At 36.0% G+C, this 19,310-nt stretch overlaps 1 protein-coding gene across 1 annotated transcript in view; it reads left to right on the top strand.

Annotated features, from left to right (window-relative positions):
• Window positions 1–7,769: 7,769 nt before the first annotated feature.
• Window positions 7,770–19,310, top strand: part of ptprb (protein tyrosine phosphatase receptor type b) — a 30,564-nt gene continuing 19,023 nt past the window's right edge. Inside the window, exons 1-9 of the mRNA XM_042722393.1 lie at window positions 7,770–8,255; window positions 8,415–8,703; window positions 10,862–11,125; window positions 12,880–13,143; window positions 14,488–14,757; window positions 15,803–16,075; window positions 16,830–17,096; window positions 17,658–17,918; window positions 18,350–18,613. Of these exons, the coding sequence (XP_042578327.1) occupies window positions 8,202–8,255; window positions 8,415–8,703; window positions 10,862–11,125; window positions 12,880–13,143; window positions 14,488–14,757; window positions 15,803–16,075; window positions 16,830–17,096; window positions 17,658–17,918; window positions 18,350–18,613 (2,206 nt within the window). The 5' untranslated portion in view covers window positions 7,770–8,201. The remainder of the gene's footprint in view (window positions 8,256–8,414; window positions 8,704–10,861; window positions 11,126–12,879; window positions 13,144–14,487; window positions 14,758–15,802; window positions 16,076–16,829; window positions 17,097–17,657; window positions 17,919–18,349; window positions 18,614–19,310) is intronic.

Here is a 19,310-nt window from a genome sequence, read left to right as displayed (position 1 = left end):
GCTTTCTGTGTTTCCACAGCGGTCTAAAGTACCATGAAGATTAGGCAAATAGTCTGGTGACGTTGGTCTGTGCACGTTTCTCAATACAAAGTACGCAAATATTGGACTTGCATCCTCGGTAGTTTGGCATTTGTGCATTCAACTCGGAAGTGTTGATGTCCGCGACTACGCAAATCCGTTAATTCTGCGAACAGCAGCGTACTTGATAACATCAGTCAGCTCGCCTTGGCTACTTAAATTTTCCTCACTGTATATTTACAATAAAATGAAATAAGACATCAAATACCTCTGCCTCCTTTCGTTTTCATTTAAAAATAATAATAGCAGCATAAATGTACTTAGTTCAGGGAAATGTGTATATATACAGCCAGGGCCGGAGTGGGGCCACTTTTCAGCCCGGGAGTTTCAGGCCCAAGACCGGCCCACTTTTTCCATGGTGGAATTCCAAATTATCACTTTTTCCAAATTGGATAAATGAAACAACAGTTCAGCTCTTACTATTGTGTAGTTTTTATTAATACCATAGTTTAACAAATAATGTAAAGGTTAAATATTAATTCACTTAAGCTGAGAAGTTAACAAAAAATATTCCACCATTCCACAAGGATAGGTTGATAAATTAACAAAAAGCTGAAATAAATAAATAAAGCATTTGAAATGTATCCCACTCTTCCACAAAGAGGCATATTGAACTAATTTTTACAGTTCGTCACAGTACAGTTTACAGTTACATTGCGAATAGCACCAACAGCATCTACAGCATCAGTAGCCGCCTAAGCAGTGCACTGGTTTCAGCCACTTTATCGATAACCGTGTCATTGCTTATAGACATGTGGATTTCCTTCTCTGTGCACATTAACATGAAAGCCTCCAAGTTGTCCTGACCCAATGAGCTTCATAGCCTATTCTTCACAAATTTTAAAGTTGAGAAGCTTCTCACACATGCAACCTGTGTGATGGACAAAGTCAACAGAAACTTATATGCTAACCCAATCACATGGTAAGCATCTGTGAGGAGGTTATACTGTGAGAGTATTAAATGGACACAAATGGCAGTTTTTGCAGGAAGAACAGGTCCTGCTTTCAAGTTCCATCTCAGGTTCTTCCATATATGGTAGTCCACCACTATCCTCCTAACCTTCCTGTGTCACCTCACTACATGTCCTGACAGTATAACCTTCAAGAAAGGACTGTTTCAGTCTGTCCCACTGGTACGCCAGGCTAGAAAGCTCAGTTTGTAATGTGCTAACAGTAGCTCTGTCATCAAACCTAAGCAAACATTTGCTGATTTCCTGGAGTGCTGAGTTAGCGAGTCCATTTATCTTTATTTCAGGAAAGTTTTTAGGGTCAAGACAAGCAAAATCTGAGGCAAGTTTTGCATTTGCTGAAAACCTCCTATCTGTGCTACCTGCCACAGTGTCCAGAATAACATTATGGACATTCACCTCAAAGACAGCATCAGATGAGGCAACTGGTTCATCCTCTAAAAGCTCTCCTGGCATTCTTTTCTTTTTTTGAACACGCTTCTCTGGAAGTGCAGTCTGCACAAGTAGTTCATAGTTGTCCATCTCTTCCAGCTTTTTGACGCTGGGTTGTATGTAGGAAAATATATAGGAATGTTTGAGCAATGAGAATAATCTCATATTTCAGAAGATTTTCAATTAATCCCTTTGCTTTGACCCTCACTGTTGACTTCATACTTCCATCTTCCTCAACAGAGGCTAGGGTCAACAGCAGGTCAACAAACAATGCATCCTGGGGATTACCAAAAGACCCAAAGAACTTAGTGAGAGACTGATCCTTAGCCCACCACCTGGTTTCCCCTATTGGGCCCAGTCTCCTGTGACGTTTGTCCTCACTTGTCTCTTCCCAAGTCTGCATACGTTTATAAGACTCCCTGAGGAAAACTGCTACGTCATTTAGTAGTGAAAAGAGAGATGCACTCTCTATGACACTTCCTGTTGTGTCTGCCAGTACCAGATTTAAAACATGTGCATAACACCAGACATGAATTTGTGCTGGAGACTGTTCAAACAGGAATGCAGAGAACCCTTTATACGGTCACTGCATATTTGCTTCTCCATCAGTGAAGTTGCCCACACACATGCCCATGTCAATGCCAAGTTTGTCTAATGTGTTCTTTAGTAGCTGTGTCAGATATTTACCTGTGGATTTTTCACAGTTCACCATAGCAACCAACCGCTCATGAACTACATCTGTGATATATCTGACAATGATAGCACACTGGTCCTTTGATGTGACATCTTGAGTTGTATCAATCTGAACCGAAAACAGTCCCGCCTCTCTAACCTCATCAGAAATTGTGCCCTTTATGACCTGGCTGAGAGCATCCACAACTTTCCCAACAATGTCCTTTGATAGCAGAGTCACAAGAGATCCTCTACCTTTTGCACCAGTGTCATGATGCTTCTTGCTTTGCTCAATACAACTGCTAATGTGCTGTTGAAGGCACAGGTCATAACGACTCAAAAGTATTACCAACTCTAGAAAGTTGCCATGATTGACTGCAGTATCTTCTAGTGTATAAGCAGCCTCTGCTTTATCCCCTCTGTAACTAAGTCCACATTTGCCTATGACTTTTATCACATCTATTATGAGTTCCATCACCTGACACTTCTTCTTCACCTGCTCATGATGTAAAGACATTTGTTTGTCTGCCAGAAGGCTTTTTATATCTGCCCTTTTAGCCAACAGAAAGTAAGCATCAGCACTGTCTCTGTGGATCTTACTTTTCTCATGCTCTTCTATGCGCCGATGAACATGTTTCCATGTTTTCATACCTCCCTTTATGAAAGGACTATCACTTGCAGCAGGTGCAAATGCCAAACACACAGAACAATACAGTGATTGTGTTTTTTCACTGTATGTCAACCACTTGCGGTTGGTGCCATGCTTGCTGTGAAAAACTTTAGCTACTAGGTGGTGTTTTGTGGGCTGCTGAGGATGGTAATTGAAAAATGTGTCTAGATCCTGTGCTTGAGGACGAGCAAAATAATCAAAATGATAGGCTTCCTCATCTACACTTGCATCTGCCTGTGCCTTTGGGATCTCTTGCAGGGCTGTTGTCTCACTGGATGCTGTCTCTATATCTGCTCTTTCAGCATCTGACTCACCTATATTGCATAACCAATAGGGCAGAAGGACATATACCAGGGGTGTCAGACTCAGATTAGGCAATAGGCCGGATTTGTTGGAATGAGACCTCATGGGGGCTGTCATTGCCATTTTTTTTCATATTTTATTTAATATCTCCAAATTTATTCAAAAATAATGCTTTTTTATCCAAAAAACATGATACCTACTCTCAGATAAATGAGGCCTATGATTAATAAGATGCAAATAGAAATATAAAAACAGTCCTAATTGAAAGAAAACAAGTTGACAAAAAGATTTAATCCAATATTGGGTGATTATATAGCATAACAAGTGATTTATAAGCTATTTTTTTTAGGCCAGTCATTTTTGACCGGTAACACAAAAGGTGTTATAGGGTTTTGAACACAACCTGAGGGTTAAATAACTTTAATTCATATTGTTTACTCTGGTATCCTCTCTACCTGTCCCTGTAGTCATCATGGCCTCCTCATTTTCAGCGGGGGACTGGCTTATCTGCTGCTCAGAAGCTACAAAAATAATTAGTAATTAAAATATAATAATAAAAGTAATTTTACTGCATACACAGATCAAGCTTGAGTTTTGTTATCAATATTAAATGACATAATATTTGCAAAGTCTATGAATCGCCATGTATTGGGAGATACGCAAAAGGATAATATTTCATATAAATGTAATTAAATTGTATATTTTGCTTGTATATAGGTTGACAACGGTATTAGCCGAATAATTACGTTGCTAATGCTAATCATTACTGTGTCCGAAACCGCTCCCTATGCACTATATAGTGCACTATATCGAGTGTCAGCCATTTTGTAGTGCTATACGAATTCTGAGTGAACGACTTCATTCCCTACATTCCTCCTCTTCTTTATACCCAAAAAAAAATCAGACCTCTACTCTACAAGAAAACACACACTCGCTCAATCACTAATTCCTGTGCTGTGTCTGAAATCACTCACTCGTTCACTCATTCACTAATCCCAGCAGTAGCCTACCTGAGAATACTTTTTGGAAAAGACGCGCTATATGGACCCAACCAACTCTATGGGAGGGGAGAACTCCCTCATATGGTTCAACCCATGCAGAGGCTACGCGCTGTGGTGTCAGAATGCGGTAGGTGTGTAGTGTTATTTAAGAGAAGATAGACTCACTAACGTGACAAATGTTTATAAAAAAAAACTTAAAAAAAACAAAACAAAAAAAACTCGACCAGCCCAAAAGTGAGGCGGCCCACCGGGAATTCTCCCGGTTCTCCCGATTACCCACCCCGGGCCTGTATACAGCCATTACAATGAAATGAAATATTATATAATTGCTTCTTTTTCTTTTCATAATAACATATACATAAATTGAATACAGACCAAAGATTACCTGTTAGATTTACCCAAAACGAATTATATTTTATGTTTAACCACTAAGGAGACATCAGAGCCAGCAGCACATATCAGAAGGACTAGCCGAGGTGAGACTGCTCTCGGCGGATACATGAGCACTGAGCTCCCGCTAATCGCGTGGAGCTCACCGTCTCCGAATCGGCGAAACACATTTTTAAATAGGCGCTGTCTTTATAAATAAACTGCAGATTTGAGTTTTAAACAACTACATTCTCGCATGAAATACTTTTAAAATTACATTTCATGACACAATAACAGTAATATTTAGAAAATGATCCGAATAAATGGTGGTTGAAATCACAATGCTGTGTGAACTCAACCAATCAGCATGTTTAGTGCCCAAGTCCTGCCCCCGAAAGTTCCAGAACTTTGAAAAAGTACTACCTCGCCAGCAGGGACTTTCTGGGGGGCATTTTTTTACCCGGAACTTTATTTAGTTTCTGGTTCCTGCAGTGGAAACACACCAAGTACCAGCCCAAAGTCCCTAGTTCCTGGGTAAAGTTCCAGCAGTGGAAACGCGGCTAGAGTCACATATGTGGTTTTCCATTTGTTCTCATTGCATATCCGAATGAGGTTGTACATATTACAGAGGTCCAGCTTTGTGAATATGGACCTGACTTTGTGATCTTGTTTCAGGCCTAGTAGTTGATGCATGACTGCAAGCCTTTGCCACTTTGTGATTTTGTGTCATGCAAGCTCTCAGTGGAGAGAATTGTTTGGTTCTCAGAGTGGATCCGAGTTTATTGGATTCGTACTTGCATCCGTCAGTCCTTCTGTCAAGATAGATACACACTGAAAAGTTAGGAGAGTAAATCTGAACAACCTTTATTGAACACAGTTCTGAGAGGACACACCTTTGTTCTGTGTTTCCAGCTCAACAGGGAAGATGATATTAAAGGATTAGTTCACCTTATATTAAAATTTTCTTGTAATTTATTTTCCCTCAGCCCATTCAAGATGTAGGTGACTGTTTTTCATGAGTAGAACAGTACAGAAGATTTGAAACTCAAGATCTGAAACTGTGGTCCTTTGTAATTCATTTAATGCAATTCAGTGGCTGCATGTTTTTGAGAATAAAAAAGGGATATCAAGGAACAAAAAAAAAATACAGACGGCTCTTGATGATATATTGAGGAGTGATGTAGCAAAACAATCAGTCTTTTCAAGAAACTGAATACTATTTACAACATTATTACCTGTAATCCATAGTCTCAGGCAATGGGGAAATAAGATTATTTTCAGTGAACTGGTTCTTTCAGGCAGTTTGTTTCAATGAACTGGTTCAATTCACTAGTTCATTTACACTATCACACAATAGTGTAACATATACTCAATCATATTATTAAAGCACCCAAACATGGATGTTTTACATGTCTAAACCATACAAAGTGAATAAATGTCTTCATCAGTTCAACTTTTACATAAACAATGAGAAACCACATAAAAGTTCATTTTCCTCTTTCATTCAAGTGCTTGTTTCAACATATGAATATCACCAGTTCATCTCTCTTCAGTCTGAAATGGAACTGTTTCTTCAGTTCAGTGTACTGTTCGAGGGACTAGAGCACTAAATGAGTAAGCAAAACCAGAATCACAGGATCATACATGCTGGTATTTTGGCTCATTTCAAGTTGGAGTATCTGTCATGCACGTCCGAAAGTTAGTTTTGATTGATAGACTTAAATCTTGAACCAGCCCCCTTACGGAAGTGTTCCGAAGGTAAAGTCCTTGACTGGTGCCCTTAACTAAGTGTGGCGGAAAGTGGTCATCTGATATAACCGCACATTAATTGACAAGTGAACAAAAAAGCGTGCTGACAGTCCAGGAAGGAGCAGGACTGGATATGATCATAGATGGTCTGGAGAAAAGGTACCAGCAGACAAAAAAAAAGCAGGAGCTGTCTGTTCTGTTTCAAGGCATTCAGTTGCCTCAGACACTCCCTGATGTCCAGGAGCCTTTCCAGGTTGCCAAGCGTCTACGGACTAAGCCAGAACAACCAGAGAGCACAGCAGGTCAGACAAAGCAGAGGCAACATTCTGTTCCGTGACCCCCTCTCAGACCAAAGGCACCAGTGTGGAGTCAGATGTTGGTTACACCATCAGCGCCTGGAGCATCAGTGCAGATGGTACCCAACATGCTTATACCAGCAGCACCAGGTTTCCAGGGTGTGCCGATGTTTCAGGGTGTAACAACCTTTCAGGATTTGCCAGTGTTTCAGGGTATGCCAATGTTCCAGAGAGTGCAAATTGTCCAGGGAATGCCAATAATACAGCACTGTTACAGCCTGCAGTTGTGTAGAGACCAGCTCACAGCCTGATGCAAAATCTGCTAAACCTGAAGCCATGCCCAAGAGACCATAAAGAACAACTGCAGAGGCATTTACTTGTAAGAAGTGCGGGCAGTTCAAAACAACTGCAATGGGACACAGCCAGTACAAAGACAGGGTGTACTGCCCACAGACTGAAACTGTTACAAAAGAGGTGTGGTTAAAAAGGAAATTCAGAGAACCATTTCCCCAAAAAAATTATATAATTGAATGTATATTTTTTATAGTGTAAAACGTTGTTTAAATAGAGTTTACCATATGTTATACTTATGTTTTATTGTTTTTAAAGATTACTTAACATTTTATTTACCTTTTTAACATTTTTAATTTATTATTCATTACAGTTCTATGCTAAAACAGTTTTGGTGCTTAATATATTGTGGAAACATTTTTTCAAGATTTCTTTGATGAATAGAAAGAAAAAAATATAATTGTTTTTTTTACACTATAAATTTTACTTTCACATTTTATCATTATAAATTCCAATTCTATTAAACACACACACACACACCAAACATTTGAATAGTAGTATATCATGGCACAACTGGTTTCAGCATTGATAACAATAAGATTTTTTTTTTTTTTTTTGTCATAAATGTATACACTGGACTAACTTTTATATGTCTACCATTGCTGCATTGTTCTTGATGTTAGACCCATGTCTCCTAAAAGTTTTCATGTTATTTTTACATTCAAACATTTATGATACAATATATGATACAAATTATCTTAAAAATGAAATAATGTAATAATTTTGTTTTATGGAATTTTTGTGATGCAAGAACATTTGCAAGCCAATTAATAGTACAAGTTTTCTCTGTTCAACACATCCTTCTGCAGGAGCACTGAGTACACAGGAAGGAAGTGGGGTTGGGCTGTATTGAATGTTCATGGAGCAGAAAGTCATTCACATCTATTGTTTCAGCAAATGTTCCAATTCACCGTCATTTATGACCTTAATGCTTTTGATGGAGCATGCATGCTTAAGAAACAAATTTTTTCCTCGTTTTTGTGCTAGTCTAGTAGAGTTTGAGTATTTTAGAGAGACTGCGCAACGTGTCTCCACTGGACTACCAAAAACAATGCTTCACTAGACGTCTGATTGAGGATATCCTTGAGATATGGGATTGTTTTCCTTCACACTTTCCTGATTGTTGTGGGCTAATGAGTGAAAGTGAGCAGTTCCCACAGAGGTCCTCCAGACTGGATTGTCAGAAAAGTACTTTAAAAGAACTCTCTGGAATATATACTAAGGAACGATGTGCCTTTTTCAGGTGGATTTCTGTGTATTGACTAAAAACATCTAAAAAAAGGTAAATATAAAAAAGAAGAAACACATAACAATGCTGAGAAGAAAAGCCATTCATGTAGCTGTTTGGGTAGCATGTGGAATATTGGTAAGTTTTAATAAACATATTTTTTTGAAATAATTAAAATAATTATACTGACCTTGACTTCAACTTACAAAAATACTTTTCTGTATGTGGACTTCTGTAAGCTGTTTTATCAGTCCAGTAAAGGTGTTTCTCACTTTTTATTTTTAATTTTTTTTTTAAAGTACCATGGTGGTAGACACACAGGAATGTAGCATTAAAGTTGTGAAGGCCATTTCTACCACAGACTCAATACACATTACACTGAATAATGAAGATGTGAAATGCCAATACACAGTTTCAGTCAGGGACAGACACAATGACTCAAAAGACTGTCATCAAGACCAGGAACATTTGACACAATTTGAGTGCAAAACTGAGAATTTAGATCCTGGAACGTGGCATCACCTGGAAATAATATCAAAAGTGGATGAAAAACAACAGACTCAACATACGGTCTCCCTGCCAACTAGTAAGAATCTTGCTTTTTTTAATATTGAATGTTGTATTATTTGCATTGTGTTCAGTCTGATACATGTTTCTCGCTAAATTGACCTCTAACAGTATTGAACTTGAGCGTGTGTAACTCACAATGTTTATTCTCCAAACATGAATGATTCTTTGAATAATGTTTTTAACAGGTTAGTTGTTATTTTACTAAGTGCTAATACTTTTAAGTGGTTACCTACAGAGATGCAGTGAAACAAATACACAACAATGTCGATTTTGTAATAAAGAATTGCTGTTATAACTTTTTTCGAAGCCTTCTTCAGTGTAGTTTAGATTTTTAACATCATTATTGCATTTTTTGTCAAATGCAATTAAATTTGAACACTGACCCAACATAACCCATGCTGACAAAAAGTGAAGGTATTTCATGAAAATTACTGCACAACAACTGCAGCAGCAATAATACTATAATATAATAAAATGGAAAGCTAAACACAAGCTGTCTTTTCAATATTTTTCTAATGCACTAAAAATGTGAACTCAGAGGGGTTAAATTGCCGTCATATAAACCACAAAGTACATTATTTACTCAAAGTTAGAAGTAATAAAAATGCTGCCAAGTTATAAACAAGTGGTTATGCAATATATATATTTATTTATTCATTCATTCATTCAAAATTTATATTGTTTTTTTAATGATAAATATATAAATAAAAAAAGATAAATGTAACTAAAACATTCTGCCAATATGGAAGTTTACATCACCCTGTTTCCCTCAAAAAAAAAAAAAAATGGGGGGGAAAATATTGGCTTTTGCAGTATTGCAGAAAATAATAATAAAAAATGTATGATTCTTACACATTTTGAACATCATGATAATCTTCAAAAATTAAAGGTTACAATCTACAAGGTTCCTTATAACGGCAGAAGTAAAAAGTTAAACATATTATGTGCAAATCCAAATGGCCATGTGTCAAAAGCTTCTCTAAATATGAGGAAAGGTTGGGTTGTACTGATAATGTGCTGTGTGTTCGCAACTGGGCTAAACTCCAAAACAGGAGTTTGACTGTGGGTCATTTCTTTCAGTCCGTTCTCCCCCTCCCATCCGGCTCATTGTTCTTTTGTTCTAATATACACAAAGACTCATTAGCTCTCAGAGATCTGATTACAGTAATGCTTATATAACATGTACAGTGGACCCCAGAGGTATTTGGATATTTAGGTTACTTATGATTGCATTTGAGAACCAAGTATAAAAAGTGTCTAGAAATCTCTAACTGTAAATATTCATAAAAAATATCATCAGGCATATTAGAGGCTCCTTCTGTTCAGATTTCTGTGATTAAAACAAAAGACGATGTGGCGTCAGTTAATTTCATTTTGTATTTTAGTTATTGAATATTGCATTTTATTAGTTAGCTTCTATAATTAACATGATAAAAAAAAGTTAAATAAACAATGACTGGGTCTCAAGGAGAAAAAAAAAAGAGTAAAAAAAAAATCACTAGAAGAGGTAGCCTGAATTTGACCTTCAAGGTTAAAGGTTTCTTATCCTGCCTTCTCACAATACCCTTTCAACAAAGCCTCATTAGGAAAAGCTTTCTTAAAAAAGCAAAGATCAGCGTTATCGTGTTTGCACATAGGTTGCTAGACATGCTGCTCCCTTCTCTAAGAATAATTCACAGCAGGACACATTATGTCCACACCTTTTCGTTTTTCTCTTGTAAGAGTTCTCACAGACCACTTTACCATGAGGATTGTTATGATACTGTCTGTCAGAAGCAACAAAAGCAAAAGGGTCACTGTTTATCATCTGCATGATTTGCAGAATATTACTTAATTGCAGTAAATTTAAATGTGTCTTATATACACATTTAAAACTTGTTTTTATTCAGGTTAGTATATATATAATGCCTACTACATACAGATTCACTTTAATGCATTTTTTTTTAGATTTATATATATAATGCCTACTACATACAGATTCACTTTAATGCATTTTTTTTTAGATTTTAAAATAATTAATGCATCAGTTAATTAATTTCAAATTACTAACATAAATAACATATTTCATATTAAAATTATTATTTTTTTTACTATTACTATTAATATTTTTGGTATTATTATTATTATTACATTTTCCACACTGTTGATAAGATTTCTAAATGTCTTTTGGTTAGGACCTTCAGCAGTGGAAAATCTTTGGGTTGCTGGAGATACAAACAGCTTGGAAGTTTCATGGCAGCCTGGTCCAGGCAAAACAGAGCGATACTGGATCATGCTTATAGACAGCAGTGGTATGGGTTCGATCTGGAATGCAACAGTTGTTAACACAGCCACCTCATACACAATAAAAGGACTGATTCCTGGACGACTCTACAATATCACTGTCATTACAGAGGTCGGAGAGCTACAGAATTCAGGGTCTAGACAAGTACAAACAGGTATTTTGCATTGGATCGTCAAATAATAATTGAAATAAATGAACATATTTTACAATACAGACACTAAAATTTCACTTCTCTCAACACTCTTTTATAAATGTGTATGTGTGTTTGAGCTCTGATCATATATCTGTGCCTGTATGATTTTCCTATGCTATATTTTAGACAGACATGTTAACACCCTTTCCTGTTTTGAGCGCTGAAAGGTCACCTTTGTCTCCATGTGTTATATCAAGTTACGCCATGCTGTCTCAATCATAAAACATTACTATACACTGATTATAAATTCCTACATTCATTGAATTTTTGTGCCGTTTTGTTTGATTGGCTATGTTCATTATCATACTTTGAGATCTTTGACACAATCTGTTTGTATATAGTGCTATAGATCTAATGTGGTCAGGTTCAGTCATTCAACATATTTTTGTGTTGAATAAAACCAAATAAACGCCTGTTAATGTCGCTCAAATTCTCAGTCAACACAACCAACGACTGAATGACATGTAACTTCACACAAGAAGCATTAGTTAAAAGGAATATTTTACACACTCCTACAGAAAAGTAAAATCACACACCACACAACACATCTCAGGGAGCATATACACAACACCGTTTTCAACTAAAAATTGTAAACATTTTGGTCATTTATTTACACATCAATGGTGTTTTGGGGGCCAGAAAATGCAATCTTTCAAAAACAGGTTTCAAAGCGTACGCTTTTGAAAACGATACCATTGCATACATTCATTGAATTTTTACCGTTATTGTCTCTTTGTATTGTGGAAAAATGCCATACAAGTAAACATAAATTTAACTGAATTATATATATATAAAAAAAAGACCTTATTCACCTTAGTCAGTACTTTAAAGTCAACATGAAACAGTAGGCGCATTTCCATTACAGATTTGCGCATAACTTTGGCGATATTTTATACATTTCCGATAAAAAAGTATTGTGAAATGATGGCGTTTCCATTAACCTATATTATGCGACTAAAAAAAGACCTTTTGCCTCTCACGATAAGTCATGCCAACGGATTTTGGTGGGATTTTGACGGATTTGGGCTATTTTTATTCAAAGGAGAAGTATGCGTGTATCATACGCCGCAAGAGTGGCCACAATCAGCTTTAGTGGCCATATCAGAGCCCCACTGCACCGCAGACGTGTGCAGTGTAAATTGTCTAAGCATTAATGTTATGGAAAGCCCCTTATACTGGAGAGCGGCCATGTATGAAGTAATTCTTAGAGGATATTGTACACTGAAGAATGACCATATGAATTTTTACATACGCCATGTGACCAGTAAATATGAAAAAAACGTTTCCATTGAAATCTTGAGAATTATTCCTTTTTCGCATTGGCTGAAAAACCACCTCATGCGAGCGTAAACACTTTTTGCGATATATGGGCATTTTTGTGAAACTGCCGCATTTCCATTAGGCGTATTTTTAATTCACAATTTCAATTTGCGCAATTTGAAGGGTAATTGAAACTTGTCTAGTGTCGCATTCCATTTTATTCCTGTAATGTGGTGTTTTCCCAAGCAGAATATGAAATTACAAAAGGCAGGCTTGATTTCATCCAGCAAAAATGGGGTATTATAAGCCATAGTTGAGAAAGTTATATTACATTTAGATGAAACATTATGAAGATAAAACTCTCTCTCTCTCTCTCTCTCTCTCAGACTTTAAACACAGAGATTATAACATCTTTAAACAAGAAATGTAACTGATCTTTCCCTCTCCCTTTACAGTACCAGCTGCTATCTCTAACCTCAGAGTGGAGAACAATGGCAACCAGAAAACCCTCAGAGTTCTGTGGGATAAAGCCTCTGGTGATGTGGACAGTTACCTCATTAATCTGACATTACCTGGTTCAAACTCTTTTGTGAAAGCCATGTCCCCTAATAGTACAGATGTAGTGTTTGACAGTCTGATTCCTGGAAAGACCTACCAGGTGTCAGTCAGCACCAGGAGTGGAACACTTTCTAATAATACACAGATCACAGTAAAAACTGGTAAGTACAAATAACTTAAGAACTTATTATGAGTGCACTTTTATGCTGCAAGTGCTCTAAGACACATTTTTTTCTTTTTCATCAGTGACATTAATTAATAAATATGAGTACATTTTGGGGACGTATTCAGTCAGATCGCTAACTTAATGTTGATGCTCATGTGATCAAATGCATTCTAACAGCCTCAAAAGACCACTTGACCTAATATATATACTCATTGTGAAATGTGTTGTTTGGAGTTGCACTAGTCAGAATTTAAATTTGGCCAGCCTGAAGTCATAAGTTTAGCATGAAGGAAAAAAAAAAAAAAAAAAAAAAAAGGAATACTGCCTCATTTGTTGTGGCCTTTCAAAACAAAAACAAAAGCTGCTGCACTCTTTTTCTACCACCTCCTTTCAGTTGTGTGAGCACTTTTCCTCTGTTACATCAAAATATTTGAAAAAAGCTCTTTCAAAAGCCTGAGCAAAATTTCATTCTGCATTATTGTTTGCCAACAATAACAGAAGCAGCAAAACACTGATGTTATATTAATACACAGCAACCTTTAAAAATATACTTTAAGTGAAATCTAAGAACAAGATGGTTTGAGGTCATTTCAGACTAAATCAGGCCAAAACAGTTAGTTTGGAGTTTGTTTCAAGAGTTCAAAACAAGCTTCCTAAAAGTTCGCTCCGGCTGGTAAACACCTTCAAACTACCTTCAGTCCATGGCAATTTTCTTCTTTGCCATGGAAATCTTCTAATTTGATCTGTTTAGTTTCTTCTGTTTTAATCTCTGCTTATCCACATTGTTGTCATCAGATGCTTTTGATTAGATGCTTTCTTAACTGCTATATTCTCACCACTGTGACAGTGAGTGGCACACTTAAAAGACTATTAAACAAAGGCCTCAGTGGCCTTTTACAAGATGTAATATAAGTCTCAGGTCTCCCTAAAATGTGTCTGTGAAGTTTCAGCTCAAAATATTCAACAGATAATTTATTATCCCATGCTGTAAAAGGCTGTTTTGGTGGGAAAGCAAAAACATATTGTAAATATACAAAATACGTTTTTCACAGAGCACTCAGAGCAAAACACTGTTAAAAATCCACAAGGTTCACATTAACACAGTAGGTTATAAAGTAATTGCATGTGTAACAGTATGTTAGATCTGTGCATTATATTTATAGGAGCCTTATGTATAGTACCTGTTGCTGTCTATTTAATATGAATAAAAAATGGAAATTCATTCAGTGCTTTTGACTGAATAACTTTAGTAGTTTTAATAAGAATACTTATTTCTTACTTACTACTTTTAATTTATAGTTTTTACTATTTGCATTTAACATTGTGTTTTCCATATTAGAACCAGGAAAGGTGTCAGATCTGGTGATGGAGAACCTGTCTGATCGTGGCGCACTAAAGATCACTTGGACGCCCCCTTCCGGAGAATGGGAGCACATCCGTGTGGTGCTTTCAAATGGAAGTGAAATCCTTGCTAACCAAACTGTGGACAGAATAGCAAAGGAAATACTCTTGTCTCGGTTAAATCTGCAGCCTGGCAGAGTGTACAGCATGGCAGTCAGTGTAGAGAATGGAGGCCTGGCTAATACAGCTTATTACGAGGAGGAAATAGGTAACCATGTGTTGATACTCTAAATTGATCGTTCTCAACTCCAACACTTGAAATGGGTGTCAGACGAGATTACAAGAATGCAGTGTCTGTTGTCTTTTTCATATTTGAAAGTAATCAGAACAAACAGAACACAGCAGACTGAAAATAGCTCTTGCCACAAACATTGTTGTGATACCCAGTGTCAAATTAAAATCTCCCTGATAAGAGAAAAGTGGTCCTGAAATTCAGGCACAGGCACTTTTAAAGGCTTGTACACAAGTATAGCCATTTTAAAATGAATTATAATGAATATAGAACTATTTCAAAAACAGGTAAAATGTGTCTTCAGTGAATTTAAGATTATTTATAGTTATTTAGAGCAGTAATTCACAACTACATTCCTGGGGAACCCCTGCTCTGCACATCTGCTTAGTTCAGTCCATTGAGCTCTCTTAAGAAGCCAATGATCTGAATCAGTTGCGTTAAATAAGGAAGACATAAAAAATGTGACAACACCCCAAGACTGGAGTCTCCATAAATAAGCTGATGAGTTGAATCAGGTGTGTTTAATTAAGGAGTGTTATTGGTACTCCAAGAATGCATTTGGAAACCACTGCTATATATTATGAATAGTTCACTGAAATGCAATGAGTAAATGTAGTATGCGATGCTTTTTTGTCATGTGACTTCAACACAAAATTATTAGTTATTTAATATTCTAGGTTCAGTACTAGTAAAGTCAGCAGAATTTTGAATGTAGCCACAAGACACAAACAGTATCCATGTTAACATGATTTTTCTGTGAAAACAACACTCACTAACCTTTTCTGGGTAAATTTTATATTCAATTTTACAATTTTGACAATGTAAGTTAACCTTAAAATTAAGTGGTTTATAACATAACCTTCACATTTCTATTTTTACTGTAAACCCCCCAAAAATGCCCTCATTAAATAATCTCATTAAAAAAAATACTGTTGTATTTTATTCCTAACACAATATTATTTCAAACTATAGATGGGGTTTTGTAACATATTTCTTTTGGTATTGGTCTATTTCTTTATAGGTCTTCCACCAGTATCTCAATTGCACATCCGTCACTCAGACGAGACCTCCCTAAGCGCTCTGTGGACTCACCCCTTTGGCTCATCATCCCGCGATAGCTACATCGTACAGCTTTTTCAAAGCAACACATCTACAGCTATTCAGACACGAACCTTGAGTCGTGACATGAGAGAGTGCACGTTTAATGTCCTCACGCCTGGTCGCCTGTACGACATTACTGTAACCACTACCACAAAGAACCTGCGTAGTTCTGCTACAGTAAAGGGAAGAACATGTAAGCTTATATTGCCATTTTCTTAGAAAAAGTACTCGGTGCTACTCATATAACACTAGAAAGTAATAACCGTTACTGTCAAAAAGTCTACGTTATGTCTAGTTTCAAAACTGATGAATATTCTAGTTTGTGTTTGTTTGTTTGTTTGTTAGCTTAGGCCCATTAAATAATATTAACAGATACAACTTTTGATTTTAATAATGTATTAATAATGGCTGAGATTAACTAATAATAATACATGCAGTATTGTTAAAAAAGTACTTCTGGCCAGCACTACCTAATTTTAATACACACTAAAATCTAAGATGTGGGTACTGAATGATTTTAGGTTGTATAAAACGAACCATATGGTAACAGATTATTATTATTATTATTATTTTTGTATGTAAATGTTGAAATGTATTTTCAGAAACTCTTTACAATAGAGTGATATATGTAAAGTTAATCCATGTGAAATATTAGTGAACTAACTAACTGAAAAACAACAATGAACAACACTTTTCAGAATTACATGATGTTGGTTCTTGTTAATTTCTACATTCCATTCCATTTTTTTTTTTTTTGCACTTTTACATTCTAGCTGTTCAGCAAGTTAATACATTATGAACAAACATCAATTAAACAATTAACAGCAGCATTTGTAATCTGAATAATTTCAATGCATTAACTAATATTAACAAATAAAAGTGTTTAATTATTATAGGAAATTACATATTTAAAAAAATCTGATTGTAATCAAATGATGTGTTCTCAGTGCCTTTAAAGGTGAATCACCTGAAACTAAGTAACAAGGGACAATCAGATAGTCTGAATGCCAGCTGGGAGAAACCATCTGGAGATCTGGATTTCTACAATTTAGCTCTGTTATGGATCGGACAGATGGTGCACAACGTTTCTGTTTCAGCAAACACAACCTCCACCCTGCTTCCCTTCCTCAGACCCGGTGCTTTACACAAATTACTAGTTACCACTGTCAGCGGATCACAGACCTCCAAACTAGCTGAGGCCGAATGTCGTACAGGTAACATTTACCCATATGAAATAAGTGTTTAACAAAATCATGGTATGCACTTTCAGATTATGTAAAATATTCTATTAATAAACTAATAAAATAGATCTTATATTTGCCCGTAACTATTTTCCCACAGATTAAATTTACAACAGAAATGCAAAACAATTTGCAGGCCAATTCAAAGGGGATTTATGGAATTTCAGGAAGCTCTGCATAAAAGGAGCGGGTCATAATAAACACGTCCTGTCGGGCTCAAATGCTCTTTCTATTTTCAGCCAGCGTTTAATGAACTCTTGTGAAGTTGCCCAAACAATGGAGGATAGTTACACATTGTACAGCAGCTAGACACCATATATAGACACATTTAGCCAAAGCCTTCTAATTGATTAAACATGTAATGCATCATTTTTACTGTTACAATATTTTCTCATATTCCAATTTAATACACAGAGTCAGCTATAAGTAACTGTAAGTTGATTTCTTTAAAAGTGTAACACTCTATGTGTGACTATGGGATTAATGATTAATATTATTCTTGACATACTGTAAACTTCTCTCTATTGTTTTTAGTGCCCGCTGCTGTTTCTGACATAAGTGTCACTAACAGTGGTCCAGATTTTCTGAATGTGTCATGGAAGGCAGCAGAAGGAGATGTGGACAATTATATGGTGATGCTAAAGGACCAGGAGAAAATTGTATACACTCTCGCTGCATCTAAAGCAACCACCGAGTGTGTGTTCAGGAGTTTGGTTTCTGGCCGACTGTACACCATCTCCATTACCACACACAGCGGCAGTTACAGAAACCAAACACTTGTACAGAAGAGAACACGTAAGCAACAATAGTTCCTAAATTTCAGAATTTCATAGCAAAATCAAAAGAAAAACTGACATTTCTGACATTTTCCCCCATCACTATGTTTTCCATTAAATCTTTATTACAGTAATGAAATGACTCAATAAAATGATTTTGTTCTTGTTGTACATTACAAATATACTTTTATAATCCAACTAATATGCATTTTCTTCCACATTTCAATATTACCTTTGAACTAGGCTACTAAGAACTAAATGGGCATTAATGGACTTCAAGTATTTTATTTTAGGGCACTTGATAACTTCAGTGTTTTTGGGATGCTTCCATTAAGCTTATTTATCATTCTTTTTTTATTTTCTTTTTTAAAGTGTAATGTGTTGTTTTTAATGTTACATTATATTCACGACAATTTAAGAATAATAAAACTGCACTATTTCCTCTTTCAGAGCCATCCACAGTCCAAAACCCCACTGCCATCCACTCAGCCAGAGATGACTTTCTAAAGGTTTACTGGAATCATGCATCTGGAGATTATGACTATTACGAAGTCACGATTGAGTATAACAGCACACGTCTTCAAAGTCAGAAGCTCAGTAGGACACAAAGTGAATGTGAGTTCAGTGATCTGATTCCAGGACGTCTCTACACAGTGACCATCAGCACCTGGAGTGGCCCGTACAACTCTACTGTCTCTATACATGGCCGAACATGTGAGTTACATCATGCTTTAGCATCTGTTTTTCCCATTATCAAGGAGCATGCACTGATATTGTCACAATCTCTCATTAAAAATAGATATCAAAGGGGTGATTGATTGCGATTTAACATTTTTAAAGTTAGTGTGTTGTGTTGCTGTTTGAGCTTAAACAATAGCCTATCTGCAAAGTTATGACGCTGAAAGTTCAGTGCAAACAGAGATATCATCTTTTAAATTTATGGCAGTTTAACACCTACAAAAACAGCTCATAGGGACTACAACGGGCTACTTCCAAGGTTTGTGACATCACAAACCCTGATAAAGCACGTCCCCATGAAAATAATGGGGGCAGGGCCATGCTGCGCTTCTTAAGAGAAAAGGAAGAGTTGTTGCCATGCTGTCAAAACTATAAGGGTCCAACGCATCCAAAATAAAAGTTTTTGTGTACATAGTATATGTGTGCATACTATGTATAATTATTATTATTTATATTTGTATATTAATATTTGAGATTTTTTTTTTATATATTAAATATATTTATATATAACATAAATTATATGAATATAAATATATACATGTAAATACATGTAAATATTTTCAAAACATGCTGTATTTGTGTGTGTAAATTGTTTGCCATTGTTTATAATATAATAACATATAATAATATAATATAATATAATATATTATATTATAATATAATAACACTGGAG

This window comes from Cyprinus carpio, chromosome B4 (genome assembly GCF_018340385.1).
Source record: "Cyprinus carpio isolate SPL01 chromosome B4, ASM1834038v1, whole genome shotgun sequence".
Lineage (NCBI taxonomy): Eukaryota > Metazoa > Chordata > Actinopteri > Cypriniformes > Cyprinidae > Cyprinus > Cyprinus carpio.
This window is presented reverse-complemented; position numbering and strand designations above follow the sequence as displayed.